This window comes from Chiloscyllium plagiosum, unplaced genomic scaffold (assembly GCF_037043375.1).
Source record: "Chiloscyllium plagiosum isolate Xiang-an unplaced genomic scaffold, Cpla_swu_hap1 HiC_scaffold_25, whole genome shotgun sequence".
Classification (NCBI taxonomy): Eukaryota; Metazoa; Chordata; class Chondrichthyes; order Orectolobiformes; family Hemiscylliidae; genus Chiloscyllium; species Chiloscyllium plagiosum.
Genome location: NW_028270163.1, coordinates 33,937,991 through 33,958,036, shown reverse-complemented (window position 1 = coordinate 33,958,036; position 20,046 = coordinate 33,937,991). Strand labels below are relative to the sequence as shown.

The following is a 20,046-nucleotide window of genomic DNA, read 5'->3' as shown; positions in this document are numbered from 1 at the left end:
AAGTCTCAAGGAAAAACAGCAATTGGGATAATAGTTTTCAAAGGAACCTATTTTTAGGTTCTGCAATTCTCATGTAACAGTACAACCTTTATAACCCTGATAACCTTTATTTGGTTAGCATTGAAACCTTGCCATAGATGTTAATCCTTGTAATCCAAGTGCACCAGCCATGTGTCCAAATAGTGGTTACATCTTTATGCCATCAGTGAGTTAAACAAATTACCTATAGCAGATTGCTAAATACAAGCCAGTGTAATAGAAGGCAGTTCAGATGTTACGTCAGTCTGCAGTTAGGTCCTGCTGGCTGGCCAGAGAACGAAGGAGATACAATGCTGCGAGTGATAGCAAGCTACAGTACATCTGTGAGGACAACATGCTGTTCTTGAAGTGGCCAAGTGCAGTTTTTTTCAAGGGTCACCAGTTAAACTGTTCAATTCAAAGGCATTTGGGTTTTTCCCACAAATATTTAACTTTGTGAAAGGGGCCTACCACATAAAGTCATAGGTGCTCCAACAAAAATGCTGCTCTAGAAGTGATAGTGACTAAGAAATTAATGGGGCAATATCTGGATTAGGTATTGAAATTAAGCAATTTTTGATTCAAAATGCAGAGTATTAATATTGAGTCAAGACTGACACCAGACTGGCCTAATTAGGCAGAAACATGTTTATCGTTAACAGGAACAAAGAATAACATCAAGGTATAGGCAATCTAGTTGGGGAAGTGCACAACATTGTCACTGCTGTAATCCAGTTTCAAATTTGACCCTCTCATGCAAATTGTCTTTCATCCTCAGCGTTAAGTGTTAAATTGGGAGTTTCCAAAGTGAACTAACAGACAAAATTACCTGTTACCGCTACCATTGTAAGAGGTGAAAATAATATGTCAGTGAAAAGTTTGATGGCTATACCAATACACTGATGTAAAATAGCAGCATATTTCTAACTCAGCAACCTCCTTTAATTATACTCTTAAACCTTTTATAAGAAATAAATTCATATTATTGACTAATATAAATATGCTGCTTAGATGGCAGCAGGAAGAGTCAGTTTTAAATTATGTGATACAATTTATGAGTCTTTGCAATGTGGAAGAACTCAGAACATTATTGATTCCATTGTATTATCAAACTTCTCAAGTATATTTTATAAGCAACTTTTCAAAAAATTGAAATCCATGATAATCCAGAGAATCTTGAATCTGAATCCATTGAAGAAGACAACATTTTGTTCAGATACACTGTATTTTCAATTATAATGGATAGGTGTTCGCATCGCCATATTCAACATAATCTGTGAGAAAATGCGAGGTCTTGCACTTTGGAAAAAAGAATACAGGCATGGACTATTTTCTAAATGGTGAGGAAATTCATAAAACTGAAGTACAGAGGAATCTGGGAGTGCAGTCCAGGATTCTCTAAAGGTTGACTTGCAGGTTGAGTCCGTGGTTAAGAAGGCAAATGCAGCGTTGTCATTTATCTCAAGAGGGTTGGAATGTAAAAGCAGCAATGTGCTACTGAGACTTTATAAAGCTCTGGTTAAGCCCCATTTAGAATACTGTGGCCCAATCTTGGGCCCCACACCTCAGGAAGGGCATACTGGCACTGAAGTGTGTCCAGCGGAGAATCACACGGATGATCCCGGAATAGTAGGCCTAACATACGATGAATGACTGAGATTGAGGGAAGATCTAATAGAAACTTACAAGATAATGCATGGCTTAGAAAGGATGGATGCTGGGAATTTGTTTCTGTCAGGCGGGGATACTAGGACCGATGGGCACAGCCTTAGATTTAGAGGAGGGGTCAATTTAAAATGGAAATGAGGAGATATTTCTTTAGCCAGAGTGGTGGGCCTGTGGAATTCATTGCCACGGAACACAGTGGAGGCCGGGACGTTAAATATCTTCAAGGCACAGATTGAAAAATTATTCATCTCACAAGGAATTAAGGGATACAGGGAGAGTGTGGGTAAATGGCGTTGAAATGCCCATCATCCATGATTGAATGGTGGAGTGGACTCGATGGGCTGAATGGCCTTACTTCCACTGCTATGTCTTATAATGAGAAAGCATGCTTTAACGTTTGGACATTCGAATAAGACATAAAAGGAAGATTATTTCAATTAAGTAATCCTGATGACTGAATAAAAAACTTGCCAAAATATAAACTGATGGTTAACGGCAGAATACATTATATCTATCACCGTAATAGCAATGTTCAGTTGGAAAATTAAATGTCAGTTTATCACTCAGGATATTGCCCATTTTTGTACATTTTGGATTTTTCTTCTGAAGTACTCACCCATAGAGTTAGGGATATTACTGAATCGCCTTATAAGTCAGACTTTTAGTCTTCACTGTTGTTCGCTATGCCTTTGGTTGGCTACCAGAGTTGAGAGAAAAATTTCAGATGAAGGCTGCAGGATAGACGGTTTGCAGCAGAACAGAATGTCACTGCGATCTGATAGTCCTGATTGGATACTCACGCTAGGAATAAAATTTTTAGAATACAGTTGTTTGCCTGTGGCCTTTGGCAACTACTAATTTTCTGAACTAGCATGCACCTACTTCCTCCATGGAGACTTGCCAAATACAAGTTCATATTTGTTGGGAAATTGCTAAATCTATTTAAATTATCTGAATCTGGGAAAGGTCTTTCAAAAGTGAGATCTGAGTTACACATTAAGTATCAGGTGTAACCATTGCTGTTGGTACAGGTACCTTTTTGAAATGTGGGTAAAGAACACCAGAATTCAAATTAAATCAAGGTGGAATGAATTACCAAGTTAATTAATTCTATAAGGAATTCTTGAACCAAAATCAAAAGGCCTTAAAAACTGTCAAATTCACAGTCTTTAGCATCTGACATTATGCATTTATCAAATTCATTCTGAGCCACTTTGACTGTGGCATATTCAGAAGGTTCCCACTCTCCATCAGATTTGGTGATTTTAATTGCAGAATCATCTCACCATGGCAAATTGCCTCCATAACCATCCACCATGCTTTTGACTAATTTGGTGACGGTTTGAGGATTAACAGCATGATTCGACGACAAAACCACACAAACCACCATGCATACTTCCATTCTTGGTAAAACCTTTTTTTTTCTTTTCCATCATCCATCCAACCATCTATCTATATAAGTGAAAAACATCACCGTTGAATGACTTGATAAGATTTCGATCAACTGCAGGCAGGAGGCAATGGTCTAGTGGTATTATTGCAAGACCACTAGTGCAGAAACTGACTGATGTTATGGGGATGAAAAATGCGTTGCTGGAAAAGTGCAGCAGGTCAGGCAGCATCCAAGGAGCAGGAGAATCGACGTTTCAGGCATAAGCAGAAGGGCTTATGCCCAAAATGTCGATTCTCCTGCTCCTTGGATGCTGCCTGATCTGCTGCGCTTTTCCAGCAATACATTTTCAGCTCTGATCTCCAGCATCTGCAGTCTTCACTTTCTCCTAGTTGATGTTCTGGAGACCCAGGTTTGAATCCTGCCACTGCAGAATTTGACTTCAATTAAAAAATAAATCTGGTATTAAGAATCTACTGATGACATGAAACCATTGTTGATTGTCAGAAAAACCCATCTTAATGCCATTCAGGGAAGGAAATCTGATATCCTTACTTGGTCTGGTCAACATGTGACTTTAGACCCACACTAATGTAGTTTACTCTCAATTGTCTTCTGAAATGGCCTGGTAAGCAGTTGTATCAAGTTCTACAAAGCCTCAAAGAAATTAAACCAGACGGATTACCTGACATCAACCAAAGCATTGACAAAGACAACGGCAGAATCAGCCTTGACGACCCAGCAAAGTCCTCCTTACTAATATCTGAGGGCTAGAGCCAAAACTGGGTGAGCTGTTTCACAAACTAGTCAAGCAATAGCCTGACATAGTCATACTCATGGAATCATACATTACAGACAACGTCCCAGTCACCACCATCACCACCCCTGGATATGTCTGATCCCACCGGCAGGACAGACACAGCAGAGGTGGGAAAGAGTTGCCCAGGGAGTCTTCAACATTAGCTCTACACCCCATGATGTCTCATGACTTCACTTTAACATGGGCAAAGAAACCTCCTACTGATTACCATGTATCTTCCTCCCTTGGCTGTTGAATCAATACTCCTTTGTGTTGAATAACACTTGAAAGAAGCACAGAGGATGGCAAAGGCATAAAACATACTCTGGGTCCACCACCATGATAGGATCAAGCTAGTCAGGTCCTAAAGGACATAGCTGCTGTACTGGGTCCGCATGTGATGGTGAGGAAACCACCAAGAGAGAAAAATATACTTGACCTCATCCTTACCAATCTGTCAGATGCAAATGCATCTATCCATGACAGTATCAGTAGAAGCAACCACTACACAGTCCTTGTGGGGACGCAGTCCCACCTTCACACTGAGAATAACTTTGTACTGTTTGGCACTATCACCGCGCTAAATGGGACGGATATCAAACAGATTTAACAACTGAAGACTGGGTATTCATGAGGCGCTATGGGCCATCAATAGCAGAAGCATTGTACTCCAGCACAATCTGCAACATCATGGCCTGGCATATCCCCCATTCATCCAGGGGGTCAACCTTGGTTCAATGGAGAGTGCAGGAGGGCATGCCAGGAACAGCACCAGGCATACCTCAAAATGACGGGTCAACCTCGTGAATGTGCCAAACAAGACTACTTGCATGCCAAACAGCCTAAGCAGCAAATAATAGACAGAGCTAAGCAGTCCCACAAGAAATAGATCAGATCTCAGCTCTAAGTCCTGCCACATCCAGTTGAGAATGGTGTACAATTAAACAACTCACTGAAGGAGGCAGCTCCACAAATACCCCATCCTCAATGATGGAAGAGCCCAGAACATCAGTCCAAAAGAAAAGGCTGAAGCATTCCCAGCAACCTTCAACCAGGAGTAAGTGAGGTCTGCAGATGCTGGAGATCAGAGCTGGAAATGTGTTGCTGTAAAAGCGCAGCAGGTCAGGCAGCATCCAGGGAACAGGAGAATCGACGTTTCGGGCATAAGCCCTTCTCCAGGAATGGGGAAAGTTTGTCCAGCAGGCTAAGATAAAAGGTAGGGAGGAGGGACTTGGGAGAGGGGCGTCGGAAATGTGATAGGTGGAAAGAGGTCAAGGTGAGGGTGATAGGTCAGACTGGGGTGGGGGCGGAGAGGTCGAGAAGAAGATCTCAGGTTAGGAAGGCGGTGCTGAATTTGATGGATTTGACTGAGACAGGGTGGGGGGAGGGGAAATGAGGAAACTGGTGAAATCCGAGTTCATCCCTTGTGGTTGGAGGGTTCCTAGGCAGAAGATGAGGCGTTCTTCCTCCAACCGTCGTTTTGTTGTGGTCTGACGATGGAGGAGTCCAAAGACCTGCATATCCTTGGTGGAGTGGGAGGGGGAATTGAAATGTTGAGCTACAGGGGGCAAACTCTCCACTGGTAGGAGTCATAGCGGATACAAAGGAAGGTGGCCATGGTTGTTGGAGATCTGTCTTCTCTGCAGAAGTTCCTTAGGGTAGTGTCCCTGGACCAACTATCTTCAGCTGATTCATCAATGAACTTCCCCCCCCATCAGAAGATCAGAAGTGGGGATGTCCATCGATGATTGCACAATGTTCAGCACCATCTGCAACTCCTTAGAAACTGAAGCAGTGCATGTTCAAATGCAACAAGATCTAGACAATATCTCGGCTTGGGCTGAAAAGTGACAAATAACATTTGTGCCACACAAATGCCAGGTGATGACCATCACTAATAAGAGACATTCTAATCACTGCCCCTAGACATTTAATGGTGTCACCATCACTGAATCCCCTACTATTAACATCCTGGGAATTACCATTAAAAACTAAACTGGACTCGACACCATAAACACAGTGACTACAAAGGTAGGTCAGAGGCTAGGAATATTGCAGCGAGTAACTCACCTCCTGTCCTCGAAAGCCTGTCCACCATCTACAAGGCACAAGTCAGGAGTGTGTGAAATACTCCCCACTTGTCTGGATGGGTGCAGCCCAAACAACACTCAAAAAACTTGACACCATCCAGGACAAAGTAGCATGCTTGATTGACAGCAGCATATGTACTATCTACAAGATATACTGCAGAAGTTCACCAAAGATCCTCACGCACCACCTTCCAATCCCATGACCACTTCTGTTTAGAAAGACAAGGGTAGCAGTTACATGGGAACACCATCACCTTCAAGTTCCCCTCCACAGCGCTCACCATCCTGAGCTGGTAACATTTCACTGTTCAAGTGAACTGCAAAGGTTGAAGGCGGCAGCTCACCACTACCCTCTCATTAGCAACTAGAAATGGGTAATAAATGCTGGCAAGCCAGCGACATCCACATCCCACAAAATGAATTAAAAACAGATGCCAGACCGCTTCACTTAACTGCTTAATTGGTGTTAATTCTTTACAAGCATCTGTTGATCCTACTGGTTATCTAGGCTCAAAACATGTCTACATTAAGCAACCATGTTATTTATGTAGTCCATTGGGATGTATAGGCTATACATTATTGATTTATAACTTCATTTTATCCTCATCCAGAACACTGTAAAATATATAGTAGAGTTAGGCCATTTGGACGATCGACTCTCATCCTCATTCGCCTGCCTCTCCATTACCCCTTGATCCCCTTACTAATCAAGAAGTTATCTAGGGGGATCCAAGATGGCGGCGGGGGGATCCAAGATGGCGGCGACCCAGTAAGACTGAGTCTATAGTGCTCCTCCCAAGACTTGGGCACAGTGGGTCACCTACCCCCTACCAAGCTCACCAAATCATTTATAAATCATTTACAATAGTTTAGTAACTGAATTAGTGGTGTAATATTATATTTAAGCAACTCTATCCTAAGTTAAAATGACTAAAGGGAAGGGAGCCCGCAGCTCTCAGCAAGCAGGAACCCCTCCCCCACACTCTCCAGCTGCAGCAGAGGCGTCCACAGCCGCCCGGGGGACTTACCTACAGTAACAAGCCTTGCAGAAATGCTTTCCAAGCTTGACTCGAAGATTGATGCCTTTATCGTCGAATCCAGGAATCGTTGGAAGTCGCTCTCGGCCGCGCTGAAGAAGCACGACCGTGAAATTGAAGAAATTCAACGCCGAGTCGGAGGGGCGGAGCTAAAGGCCGCGACCTCGGAGACAACCGCTCAATCGGCCGTGGATCAGGTCCGGACTCTCGAGCAGCGAGTCCGGACCTTGGAAAATCATATTGACGACCTCGATAATCGAGGTCGTCGAAAAAATATTCGTTTGCTGGGCCTTCCCGAGCAGGAAGAGGAAGGCCAGCTTACAGCATTCCTGGAGCAGTGGCTGCCACAACTTTTAAATCTGCAAGCTGGATCAGGCCAGGTAAGGGTGGAATGGGCCTACCGGGTAGCAATACGCGGGCCTGGCTCGAACCAGCGCCCACGCCCGGTCCTGTTCCGGCTGCAGAGCTACAGGGAGAGGCAGATACTCCTAGAAGCCTCTAGAAATCTCGGAAAAGACCCCCAAGCTATGATCTACAAAGGATCCAAGATCATGCTATTTCAGGACTTTTCCCCGGCTCTGGTTCGAAAGAGGAAGGCATTCGACGAGGCGAAGAAGCGTTTAAGGGACTTAAATGTACAGTACTCCTTACGCTACCCAGCGATGTTACGCTTTAACCATGAAGGATCTGTATATAACTTTGGATCACCAGAAAAGGCTAAGGAATTCTTGGACTCTCTTAGATAAACTGTAGGACATAATGGATGTTGGTCTGCCTTCCCCCCCCCGTTTTGGTTTATATCCCCTCCCTTTTTTTTTCTTACCTTATTGCTTAATATTATTATGGGGGGTGGGGAGAGGGATTTGATTTTCTCCCCCCCCCCCCCCTTGGAGTTGTTTTCTGTTATTATTATATGTATATATGAGGGGTGTATGTATATGTGTGTGTGCGTGTGTATGTATGTATATGTATATATATATATATATATGTATGTGTATGTATATATATGTATATATAAGCTGGGGGATTTGGTTAATGTTGGTGGGGGGAGGTGGTTACCTTATTCGATTTTACCTCTGTCTTTAGGAGCGGGGTTGTTTTTCCCTTCGTTATTTTGTATTATCATATTTAATTATTATTTGTTGAACTGGTAATTTTATAGTTATATGTTTATATATGGTATTAACATTACCAAATATACCCAGGTGTTGGTAGGGGTGGGGGTGGGGTGCTCACTGTTAACTCTAGCTTTGTATTATATTTGAATTTTCCTCACTTTATTGAGGAGTGCCTGGGTCAAGGGTGGGGCATTGGTTGGGAGAGGATATGAGGGATTTTTGGAGAGGAAGTGATGCCCCCTGGGAACAAGGGGGAAAGTCTCCACTTAGATACGTTTTATATTTTTTTTATTTAGAAATAGTTTTTTACTGTATTGTTGTGGGTGTATTAAAGAGGGTTTATTTTTGTAAATTTTACATGTTCCATGCCCGGGATGTTCTGGATAGGATTCCCCCTCCCGAGGGGTCTCGGATTGGCCCAGAGGATTATGGTTGATCAATCGGTTAAGTGGTGCACCTGGAATGTCAAAGGGAGTAATTCGCCACTTAAAAGGAAGAAAATATTATCAAATCTTAAGAAGGAAAGAGTTGATATAGCTCTCCTACAGGAGACGCATCTGTCAGATAAAGAACACTTGAAATTACGACAGGGCGGATTTGATCAGGCCTTTTTTTCTTCTTTTAGCTCAAAAAGCAGGGGAGTTGTTATTCTTGTTCGGAAGAATTTCCCTTTCAAAATCCTAAAGCAGATAAAAGACGAATCTGGACGATATATCTTGATTAAAGCTCTCATAAATGGAGAGGAATATGGGATTTTAAATTTGTACTGCCCCCCGGCACACCCCTTTAAATTTATAACGGAAGCCTTCTCAAAATTGATGGCTTTTGATGCCCGTCATATAATTATAGGGGGAGACTTTAATTGTATTATGGATCCGGAAATAGACAGGATTCCCAAGAGTACTGCAGGAGTATCTCCCAGATCTAGACAATTGATGGATCTGAACAAAGAATTAGGATTAGTAGATGTATGGAGATGTCTTCATCCACAGGGTAGAGATTTTTCTTTCTACTCTAATCCACATAAATGTCATACCAGAATTGATATGTTTTTTGCTCCCTCAATTTTTTTAAATTCCATATCATCCTGTAAAATAGGTAATATAGCAATTTCTGACCACGCTGCTGTATATATGGAAACTAAGGCGAAGAACAGTGGGACATCCCCTCGGCATTGGCGTATGGACCCCTTCTTAATGAAAGATAGTAAATTTGTAAAGTACTTCTCTCAAGAATTTAAAACTTTTTTAGAAATTAATTCAGGTACAGCTAGCAACCCGTCAATGATGTGGGAGACCATCAAAGCTTACACGCGAGGCTTGATCATCTCCTACTCAGCGACCCAGAAGAAATTAAAAGGAGAACAACAGCGTTTGCTTGAAACCCGCTTAAAAGCGGCTGAAACAGCATACATTGATAGACCCTCTATTATTAAATTGCAAAGGATTACAGCTCTTAGGACAGCTCTAAATACTACACTTACTCAAACGGCTAAGAGGGAAATATTATTTGCAAAGCAAAGATTATATGAATATGGCGACAAACCAGGTAGATACTTAGCATTTCTTGCAAAGAAAAAAAAGGCCCCTCAGACTATTATGTCTATCAAGGAAAGTACGGATATTTTGACTCATGATCATAAAAAGATTAATGCGACCTTTAGAAAATTCTATTCTGAGTTATATAAATCACAGGATTGTGAAGATAGGGCGAAGAGGATGCAGTCATTTTTTAAAAATTTGACTTTTCCAGACCTAACTCCGGAACAAGTATCGGTCCTAAATGCTCCTCTTACACCCCAAGAAATAGTTGATGCAATTAGGCACCTTCAAAATGGTAAGACGCCGGGCCCAGATGGCTTTCAAGCTGAATTCTATAAAGAATTTACAGAAATACTGGTTGGTCCACTTATGGACATGTATAACTATGCATATAGTCAGGGCTGTCTCCCGCCTTCGCTGAAAGAGGCAAATATCTCTCTTATCCTCAAAAAAGGAAAGGACCCAGAAGATTGTACATCATACAGACCAATATCCTTGCTAAATGTAGATTTTAAAATCCTCTCTAAAACGTTAGCACTGAGATTAGAAAGGATACTGCCACATATTATAAAGGAGGATCAGACGGGGTTTATTAAGGGCCGTAGATCATCCAATAATGTTAGAAGGGCTCTGAATATGATTCAAGCTTGTCATCAGGGAAAGATACCAGGAGTAGTGGTTTCACTAGACGCGGAAAAGGCATTTGATAGGGTCGAATGGTCATATTTGTTTTACACATTGGAGAGGTTTGGTGTTGGACAGGTGTTTACCAAATGGATCTCAACATTGTATAGTGATCCCAAAGCAGTTGTGGTTACCAATGGATTAGGCTCGGATAGCTTCAGTGTGGGTAGGGGCTGCCGTCAGGGATGTCCCCTCTCACCATTGTTATTCACGCTAATAATTGAACCACTAGCAGAAGCTATACGAGCTGATCCTAATATAGTGGCCCCAAGGATTGGTACAGGTAAACATAAAATTACCCTTTATGCAGATGATGTTCTTCTATTCCTCAGTAACCCTTTGATGTCCATACCTCGCTTAATCCAAGTTATTAATACATTTAGTGCATTCTCAGGCTATAAAATTAATTTTTCAAAATCGGAGGCTATGCCAATGGGTGGCCTTGCTGTGATACCCCGCTTAGCGGACGGTTCCCTTTTTCCCTTTCGCTGGTCCCTGGAGGGTTTCTTATATTTAGGCATTTTTATTACTCCAGTATTTGGTCAGTTGTATAAGGCTAATTTTGTGTATTTATTGGAAAGGATAAGGCAGGACCTCCAGCGATGGGGAGACCTGCCAATTTCCTGGCTGGGTAGAATAGCATTAATCAAAATGAATATCCTGCCCCGTCTCCTATATCCTATGAGAATGCTTCCGGTGATGCTGCCGAGGACAGCTTTATGTAAATTATACGGCTGGCTGAGTTCCTTTATCTGGAACCATAGGCGGCCCCTCATTAAGCTGAAGAAGCTACAGCTTCCACAGGCAAGGGGTGGATTGGACTTCCCAGATTTTAGGAAATATCAATTAAGTTCCCTATTAAGTTATATAGCTGATTGGGTCTTGTCTGATCCACAATCAATCTGGTTGGACATCGAGGCTTCTCAAGTAAAATACCCACTTATTAACCTTTTATTCTCAGACAAGAGGAAAATCATTACAGATCACTGTAAAAACCCTATAATACTGAATACAATCAAGGCTTGGAATATAATGCGGCAAAATGAGGGTAATTCACATAAAACATCCCCCTATGCACCGATAGTGGGAGCATGGGGATTCCAACCGGGGTTAACAGATGCCACTTTTAAACTCTGGAGAGCTAGGGGTATCTCATGTCTCGGGGATTTATTTAAAGATGGGGTCCTGATGTCTTTCGGACAGCTGCGTCAGAAATTCGGATTACCCAATGGAGACCTCTTTCGATACTTCCAAATTCGAGATTTTATACAGAAGAAGACTACGTTATTAGATAGTCTTTATAAATCCGATAGAGAATGTAGTGTCCTACGACCAGTGGGGGTATCTTCCGTCAGTAATATTTATCATTTGCTACATGATGAAGTATCGGGAGATATGGATAATCTGCTTAAAACATGGGATCAGGATCTGGGACTAGAAATCTCCACAGAAACGTGGAATGATATCTGGGAAAATGCTAGAAGAATTACTATTTGTAACAGAACCCAGGCTATCCAGCTGAAGATACTTCATAGGGCCCATATAGCACCGGTTCGATTGGCAAAATTTAAGGCAGGAGCATCTCCAATGTGTCCTAAATGCAAAATAGAGATGGGCACTCTTGTACATTGCTTATGGACCTGTCATAAGATCCGTGGATATTGGACTAAAGTAGCAAGTACCCTGACAGAAATTTTAGGAACGGAAATAAAAGTGGACCCCGTATCTCTCCTCTTGGGCTTTTCGAACTTTCCCTCCCTGGACACGTACGGGAAGAGACTATTTTCTATTCTTTCTTTCTGTGCAAGGAAAAATATTTTGATGAACTGGGTGGCGGATGGCCCCCCTGGACTTTCAAATTGGCACAGACTAATTATGGAATGTATTCCCCTTGACTTCCTTACAAATATGGTGCACCGAAAGACCGAATTATTTTATAAAATATGGCAGCCCTTTTTGAATTACATAAATACAGATATTTCGGCTATCCTAACAAGGGCTTTTATTTAATTGAGACTACAGACCTGGCTGGTCCGCGGCCCCTCGGGGGAGGAATCCCGCACGAATACGGGTTTTATCATATCTGATGTTAACACATCCCGAGCATGTAAGAGACTTAAATATACACCCTGGTTAGTTGTAGGTTAGATTAGTAGATAGTTGAGTTTTGTCTGTTTTTTTTTTTTGTTGTTGTTTTTTTTTTCGGTTTTTATTTGTTGTTTTGTTTTTTTTTTGTCAAATTTTGGCTATTGTATATTTGAGCTAATTGTATATCAATGTTTATATCTGAGAGTTTTGTTTATTTTTGTAAACTTGTAAAAATGTTAAATTTCTAATAAAAATATCTACAAAAAAGAAGAAGTTATCTATCTCTGCCTTAACTACACTCAATGACTTGGCCTCCATGGCTTTCTGTGGCAATGAGTTCCACAGATTCACTACCCTCTGGCTGAAGAACATTCCTTCTTATATCAGTTCTAAGTATCTTCGTCTTCATCCTTTCACCCTGATGCTATGCCCTCAGCTCCTACTTTCTCCTATTTATGGAAACACCTTCCCCAAGTCCTCTCTATCCTCCTCTCAGTATTCTTCAAATTTCAAAGAGACACCCTCTCATCCTTCTAAACTCCACTGAGTACAAACCCAGAGTCCTCAATTGCTTCTCATATGGCAAATCTTTCATCCCCAGGGTCATTCTTGTAAACCTCTTCTGGACCCTCTCTATTGCCAGCACATCCTTCCTCAGGGTATGGGGCCCACAGTGGCTCACAACATTGTAAATGCTTCTGACCAGAGCCTTATACAGTCTCAGCAGTATATCTCTCCTCTTGTATTTTAGCCTTCTTGAAATGAATGCTAACTTTGCATATGGCTTCCTAACTGCCAACTATCAAACTTATGAATTATGAAATAGGACTCCAAAGCCATTCTTGCTTCAGATTTCCGAAGCCTTTCTGTTTATTCTTTCCATTCTTTCTACCAAAGTGCACAACCTCACGCCCACATTGCATTCCATCTGCCACTTCTTTGGCACACTCCTAGCTTGTCCAGTTCCATCTCTCGCCTCCCTGCTTCCTCAACACCACTGGTCCTTCCACACGATTTCGTATCATCTGCAAAGTTAGCAACAATGCACTCAATTCCTTCATCCAGATCGTTAATATATAACGTGAATAGTTGTAGTTCCAACACTGACCATCGCAGAATACTACTAGTCACCAGCCGTCCTGAAAAAGACCTCTTTATCCTACTCTATCTTCTGCCAGTCAGTTAATCCTCTATCCATGCTAGTACCTTGTCCCTAAAACCACAGTTCTTATCTTATTTAGCAGCCTCGTGTGGCATCTTGTCAAAGGTCTTCTAGAAATCCAAATAGATCACGTCCACTGGCACTCTTTTGTCTAACCTGCACATTACCTCCTCAAAGAATTCAAACAGACTTGCATGACCTTCCCTTGATGAAATCGTGCTGACTCAGCCCTATTTTACCATGTTAAAAATCACACAATGATTATAGATTCCATAATTAAGGATGAGGTTGCAGAGTACTTGGAAGTGCAAGAAGCAGCAGTTCAAAAGCTATTGCCTCCAAATAAACCTGCTGGACTATAACCTGGTGTTGTGTGATTTTTAACGATGATTGAGATCGTGTTAACCAGTCTATGATTTCCCATCTTCTACTTCTCTCCCTTCTTAAATAGGGGTGTTACATTAGTTATTTTCCAGTCCTTGGTACCCTCTCTGACTCGTGATTCCTAAAAGGTCACCACCAATGCCTCCACAATCGCCTCAGCTATCTTCTTCAGAACTCTGGGGTATAGTCCACCCAGTCAGATGATTTATCTACCTTCAAACCTTTCAGCTCACCCAGCACCTTCTCCTTAGAGATGACTACGACACTCATCTCTGCCTTGCTGACTGTCTTGAAGTTCTGATATATTACTGGTGCCTACTGCCATGAAGACAAATACAAAGTACCTATTCAGTTCTTCTGCCACTTCTTTGTTGCCCATTACTACTTCTCCAGCATCATGTTCCAGTGATCCAATGGCCACTCTTGCCTTTTATTTCTCTTAAAAAAAATTGCAACTTCTTTTATATTACTGGCTAGTTTATCTTCATATTTATTAGTTGCCCACTGCAGATACTTAAGGCTTCCCAATCCTCTCGCTTTTCACTAATCTTCACCACATGCAACCAATCATTGCCATGGTCATGCACAATTCCTCCTGTAGGAAACTTTATTTTCAATATTTTGAAGACTAACATAGGTTTTAATTCCACTTCATACAAGCTACTGTCATCAGAATCATGTCTTCACATGGCTTACAGTTTTCACGAGAATAGTTCTGAACTTTTCCACTCCACCATAATTTGCCTACTGAGCACATTGGAGCTCATGGGCATTTCAGCCAAGTTATTCATATGGCGTAATGGATACTTTCTTTTGCTGCTGTCTATTGAATTGCTGGAAATGCTAATTTTTGCATTAAGGTCTTTTGGTAGTCTCTGAGCAATCTTAGTTTTCTGTTGCACCATTAGCAATTTTTGGCAGCTGCATAGACCAGCTGTTGTATGAAATATTTGTTGGACTCAAAGTTTGTTTGGGTCTACTAATCATATATAAACCCACTGCATTTCTGTTGATGATGTAACCATTCTGATGATTTGCAAGGATCTATTCTGCTGTGTGCTTGTTAAGATCAGGCTAGTGACTATTCCCTGTTTTCAAACACCAGTTGTTCACTCATTCTGAATTCTCTCAGTGTGGAAGTTATTAAGCAAGTTAAGACTTGTGGCTTGAAATCAGTTTCATTCGTCTTGCTAGAGGATCATTTCAGTCTGTTGTTCACTGTGTGTGGTCTACTCTGTGTGGATATGCCTTAAACACCTGCTCAATGTATGGTAACATGGCTTGTAGTGCCTCCTTAATTCCATGTGCCAACATATAATGGTGACTGGAACGTGCACTTCATGGGTGGAAAATTGATGTCAATTCCTCATGCTAGCATTGAATATCTTGGTAGAAAAGGGCGTCAACTTCTACATTCATTTTAGACATAAACATGAATTTTGGCACTGTCAACTTCTATATGATTTACAGCACTAAATGGCAGTAATCAGCATTTTAGTGTCTGATTCCCGTGCAGATATTAACTGTCAGAGGTCTGTGCAAATTGAGCTTCTCGTTCACAAAATGGCACCCCCTAACAATAACAAAAATGATCCAGTGATTATGCATAGTGTAGGTAAGTGCCATGATCAGAATAATTTCAAGTAGTGGCTGCACTCAAGTAGTGACAGGACTGACACTGAGGAGTGAGAGAAACAGACGGATAATTTCAGTGTATGTTGCTCACTGCTGTTGCCAATTTGCTTATTTAATAATTAAATAGTTCATTTCAGTAATATACCATATTAAACTGCACTGTTATTTACAATTCTATGGGATTAGGAAGCATATAAACCAAAGACTGCAAGCACCATCTCCGATTCTGGTCTTCCTATCAATATTTCTTCCACTGTAAATTATTTTGATTGGAACACTTAATTATGACCAAGCACTTAATGCTGAATCTGCTCAGAAAAGCCCTTTGATCATTGAAAAGAATAATTGAGTCTTCTCAAGGAAGGGAGTACAAGCCAAACAATGTTCCATGTTCCAAGCCTCTCAGCACTTAAAGATTTCTGTAAGCATTTTTCCAATATCGTATATCTTCGCTGTCAATTCCTTCACAATGTTAAGTCTCAAGAAACTCAATGCCCTATCAAAGTGAGGTATTGCTGAGATAACCACACAAATTTCTTTGTCAGGCATCTCTTTTTATCAATTGATTTCTATTAGTTAAGTCTATGAATTAGCTGTCAATTTAAAGAGGGATCAGTGGACAGACTGAAGATAATTTTAGCTTTTGTTGATATGTTCAATTGATGTCATATCAGTCTCAACTGTTTTTTGTCTGAATTCAATAGAAGAGAATATTGGGCAAATCTATAATGAGCAGTAGATATAACACGGTCATTTTTGAACATCATCAGAATTTCAAACCTCCCAATCTCTCTGTTCTCAATATTCCCCACCCAACAATCAAAACGGACTTGTACAATACACATTAAAGATTAGCCTCTTTTTCAGTGAGAGTAGTATGATGCAAATTGTGGAATTTACAGATACAATTTTTAATGCTTTTTGGTAAGAGTTTCAGTCTGGTTGAAGTTAGTAACTGGTGGGCTTTTCTATGTGTTTCAAGTTAATACTTAACTTGGAAGAAATATTGGTAACCATGGTGATTACTTTTCAAAAGAAAGTCTTTTGAAGTCTGGCTATAGTGCGAATGGACTTGTACACTAATGGCCTTTTGCTTATTTTAGATTGTTTGCAACCCAGCAGGGTAAGGGTAAATTATGGGATCTCAAATGTACATTCAAAAATCTTGAAAACTGTGATGTGTTTAGCTTAAGGGAAATGCAAATAATTCAGACTTTTCATTTTATCTTGAAGTGGAAAGTTAGTGTTAGTGCTGACTAGAAATGCTAGGATTAAAAGCCTTGAAGTGGATATTTAGAATGAGTACATTGATGCTTTAGTGTATGGTAGCTCTGTAAGACCATACGACATAGGAGCAAAATTAGGCCATTTAGCCAGAAAGAAACAATGGCAATTACAGTTGAAAAGCTGAAGTTGCAAGTGACTCAAACTTACCAAGGTGTTAGATATAGGTATTTCTGTGTAAGTATTATACAGGTGGTGTTTTTTTGGGAACTGTACCAGGAATGGGGTTTTAGGGGCTATGCATAAGTGCTTTTTATTTCTTTTTAATTTTGATTTAATAGGATTAAACTTTTACTGTGCTTAAAATCTTTGAATTTGCATTTGAATATCTACTTAATCAAACTAAGTAGATAGTTTGGATTATTCTATTTTATTTTTGCTCTTTTTGGAATTAACTTTTGTTTGTTAATGCAAAATCTGCAGCATTATGTGCTTATGTCTCAGAGAGGGATGACTTTGTCAAAACGAAACAAAATAAAAAACAATCTATCAAGCCAGCTTCCTGACTGGAATCTGATTTGCCCTGTTATAACATCTGTTGGGAGCAAGACAGTACGTCACTACTTGTATATTTCTAAGAGTCAAAATCAATGTCTCCTTAACTCAGGTTACAAACATGCCCACAACCTGCCTGTGTTTGTGGGTGGTTGCTAAATTCAGCAGTTGCACTTTCGTGATTCTCTAATAAATTGCAAACCATCGGCCTTACCCTGGTCGGACGTACGGTTGACAAATCCAGTGAGGGAGAGGCAACTCGTTTTCCCTTGCCTCTTCTTCATTCCAATTAGATATTTCAGCCTACAGAGACCAGAAACATTGTAAATTAGATTGCTTTTCCTGAAATTCGTCTTGTGTAGCTTAATGCAAGAAAGTGAGCACAAATGCTGCAAGTTCTTGTGTATCAAGCAAATTAAAACTATCCTACTAGCATGAGAACACTTACTAAATTCAAAATTCTCCTTTGAGTGAAGATCACTTCCACTTATAAATAGGTAAATACCCCCATGAAAAGGCAACAAAAAATACAATCATGAAAACCGTCAGTTTAAAGTATCAAACAAATGTATTTTTCCCGAATAGTGTCTCCATTTCCCCTTAGATGAACTTTCAATCTCTCACTACAATAGGAATGTTAAAATATATATGTTATAAATTGTTAAAATTCCCAGCCCAACTTATTCTGGCATACCAAGCACTTCCGTTTCAGTTCTTTGTTGACCTGTACGATGGCTTCCAGTGTCTTCACCTTTGCCAATTCTTCCCTTAATTCATGGTACACCTGCAACCTGTGAAAACCAGAGTTCAGGTTTAGTAAAATCCATTTCACGTGGCAAACACACTGTAAAGGTAGTATACTGAAGGGTTTTATTTTTAAAAGCATGATAATTCAGACAATTGGAGTGTTGTGGAGAATAAGAACAGAAAACCGACCAGTTATGAAAGGCCCAATATTTCATGAAATAGACTTCCATTTCCATTTTTTTTGTGAAGTAAGTTTGCAGTTCTAACCTTAATAATGGCTTCAAGTTTACTTTAAATTCCAGCTCACGTTTTAATGTTGTATTAGTACAAAAAGCTTATATAAATTCAATTCCGGAGAGCAGCAGAAAACCCATATCTGATCACATGTCAGTATTATAAAAGAGTTCGTTCACATTCCCACATCAAGAGTGTGACAATGTGCATGGATCTGCTAACACCTGCATAGTTAAAATGTCTTCAGGTACATTTTCAAAGGCCCAGTTCATTCTTCATTTCTGCAGAATAAATGGTAACATCGTAATGTAAAATGAACCCCCTCAAACAAATCCCCAAGAAGTCTCCATTCTGACCTAATAAGGCTATAACACAGAAAAGGAACTATCATAACTAGTAGACAAATATATTATCAAGTTAATTTCCTTTGTTATAGCCACACTTCACCTGCAGAAAGAATGGATCATTCACTGAATTTTAGCTCATCCATCTGTCGTCAACAAAAACAGCATTGGTTTATTTTCAACATTGTAGAAGCGATTTAATTTTTAATCGTACTTTGATATTGCAAGTATAATGGATAATCGTAGTATTAATCCGGTCGGGAGAGGGGGAGCATTCCTTAAATATACGGGTCATATGAAAGGCATCAATGTCTTCAATTCACCATCTAACATCTTAGCCAGACAAAATTCAGTTGCAATATACAAAGGACGGTGGCCACTAGAAATCAGAAACTAAAACAGAAAATGCTGGAGAACTTCATTAAGTCTGGCAGCACCTGTGGAGAGAAAGAAGAGTTAATATTTTGGGTCCAGTGAACATCCTTAAGAAAGGACTGAAGACCCTTCAATTGCATGTAGCTTTCCATTTGTAGCTCCACAAATAAGAGCCACCGTAGTACTTTATCCATGAATCTTTGTCACTGAACTTGACCAGATTATTGGTTAATCCTGATATGCTTAAGAAATTGGCACAGAACCATAAAACAATTGAAAAAGTCAAAACAATCTCAGCAGAACGTGAAATACAACAACTTGCACTGATATAGCATATTTTACAGCAAAACATCTCAATGTGCTTCACAGCAAAGCACATATAAGTACTGAACAAACAGAAAGCAAAATACTGAACGTTAAAAATATGAGGTGAGAAACATCAGTGACGGTTTTACTATTAAAAAACCACTTTTGGAGCTCTGCTGCATGGTGGGATGAGGATGAATTATAAAATACCTAACAACCTACATAGCATACTTGGGTCCATGAAGTGGTAAGATTAGAGTCATAGATCCTTTGGTCCAACCCGACCATGCCGACCAGATATCCCAACCCAATCTAGTCCCATCTGCCAGCACCCGGCCCATATCCCTCCAAACCCTTCCTATTCATATACCCATCCAAATGCCTCTTAAATGTTGCAATTGTATGAGCCTCCACCACATCCTCTGGCAGCTCAATCCATACACGCACGACCATACATACACGCACCACCCTCTGCGTGAAAAAGTTGCCCCTTAGGTCTCTTTATATCTTTCCCCTCTCACCCTAAACCTATGCCCTCTAGTTCTGGACTCCCCAATCCCAGGGAAAAGACTCTGTCTATTTATCCTATCCATGCCTCTCATAATTTTGTAAACCTCTATAAGGTCACCCCTCAGCCTCCGACACTC

The 20,046-nt window shown here is 40.6% G+C and overlaps 1 protein-coding gene across 1 annotated transcript in view; it reads right to left on the bottom strand.

Annotated features, from left to right (window-relative positions):
- The window catches only part of dus1l (dihydrouridine synthase 1-like (S. cerevisiae)), a 110,089-nt gene that overhangs the window by 21,043 nt on the left and 69,000 nt on the right, over positions 1 to 20,046 (bottom strand). The window contains exons 9-10 of the mRNA XM_043714710.2: positions 18,088 to 18,184; positions 17,608 to 17,696 (exon numbers count right to left, since the gene is read on the bottom strand). Coding sequence (XP_043570645.1) covers positions 17,608 to 17,696; positions 18,088 to 18,184 — 186 coding nt within the window. The remainder of the gene's footprint in view (positions 1 to 17,607; positions 17,697 to 18,087; positions 18,185 to 20,046) is intronic.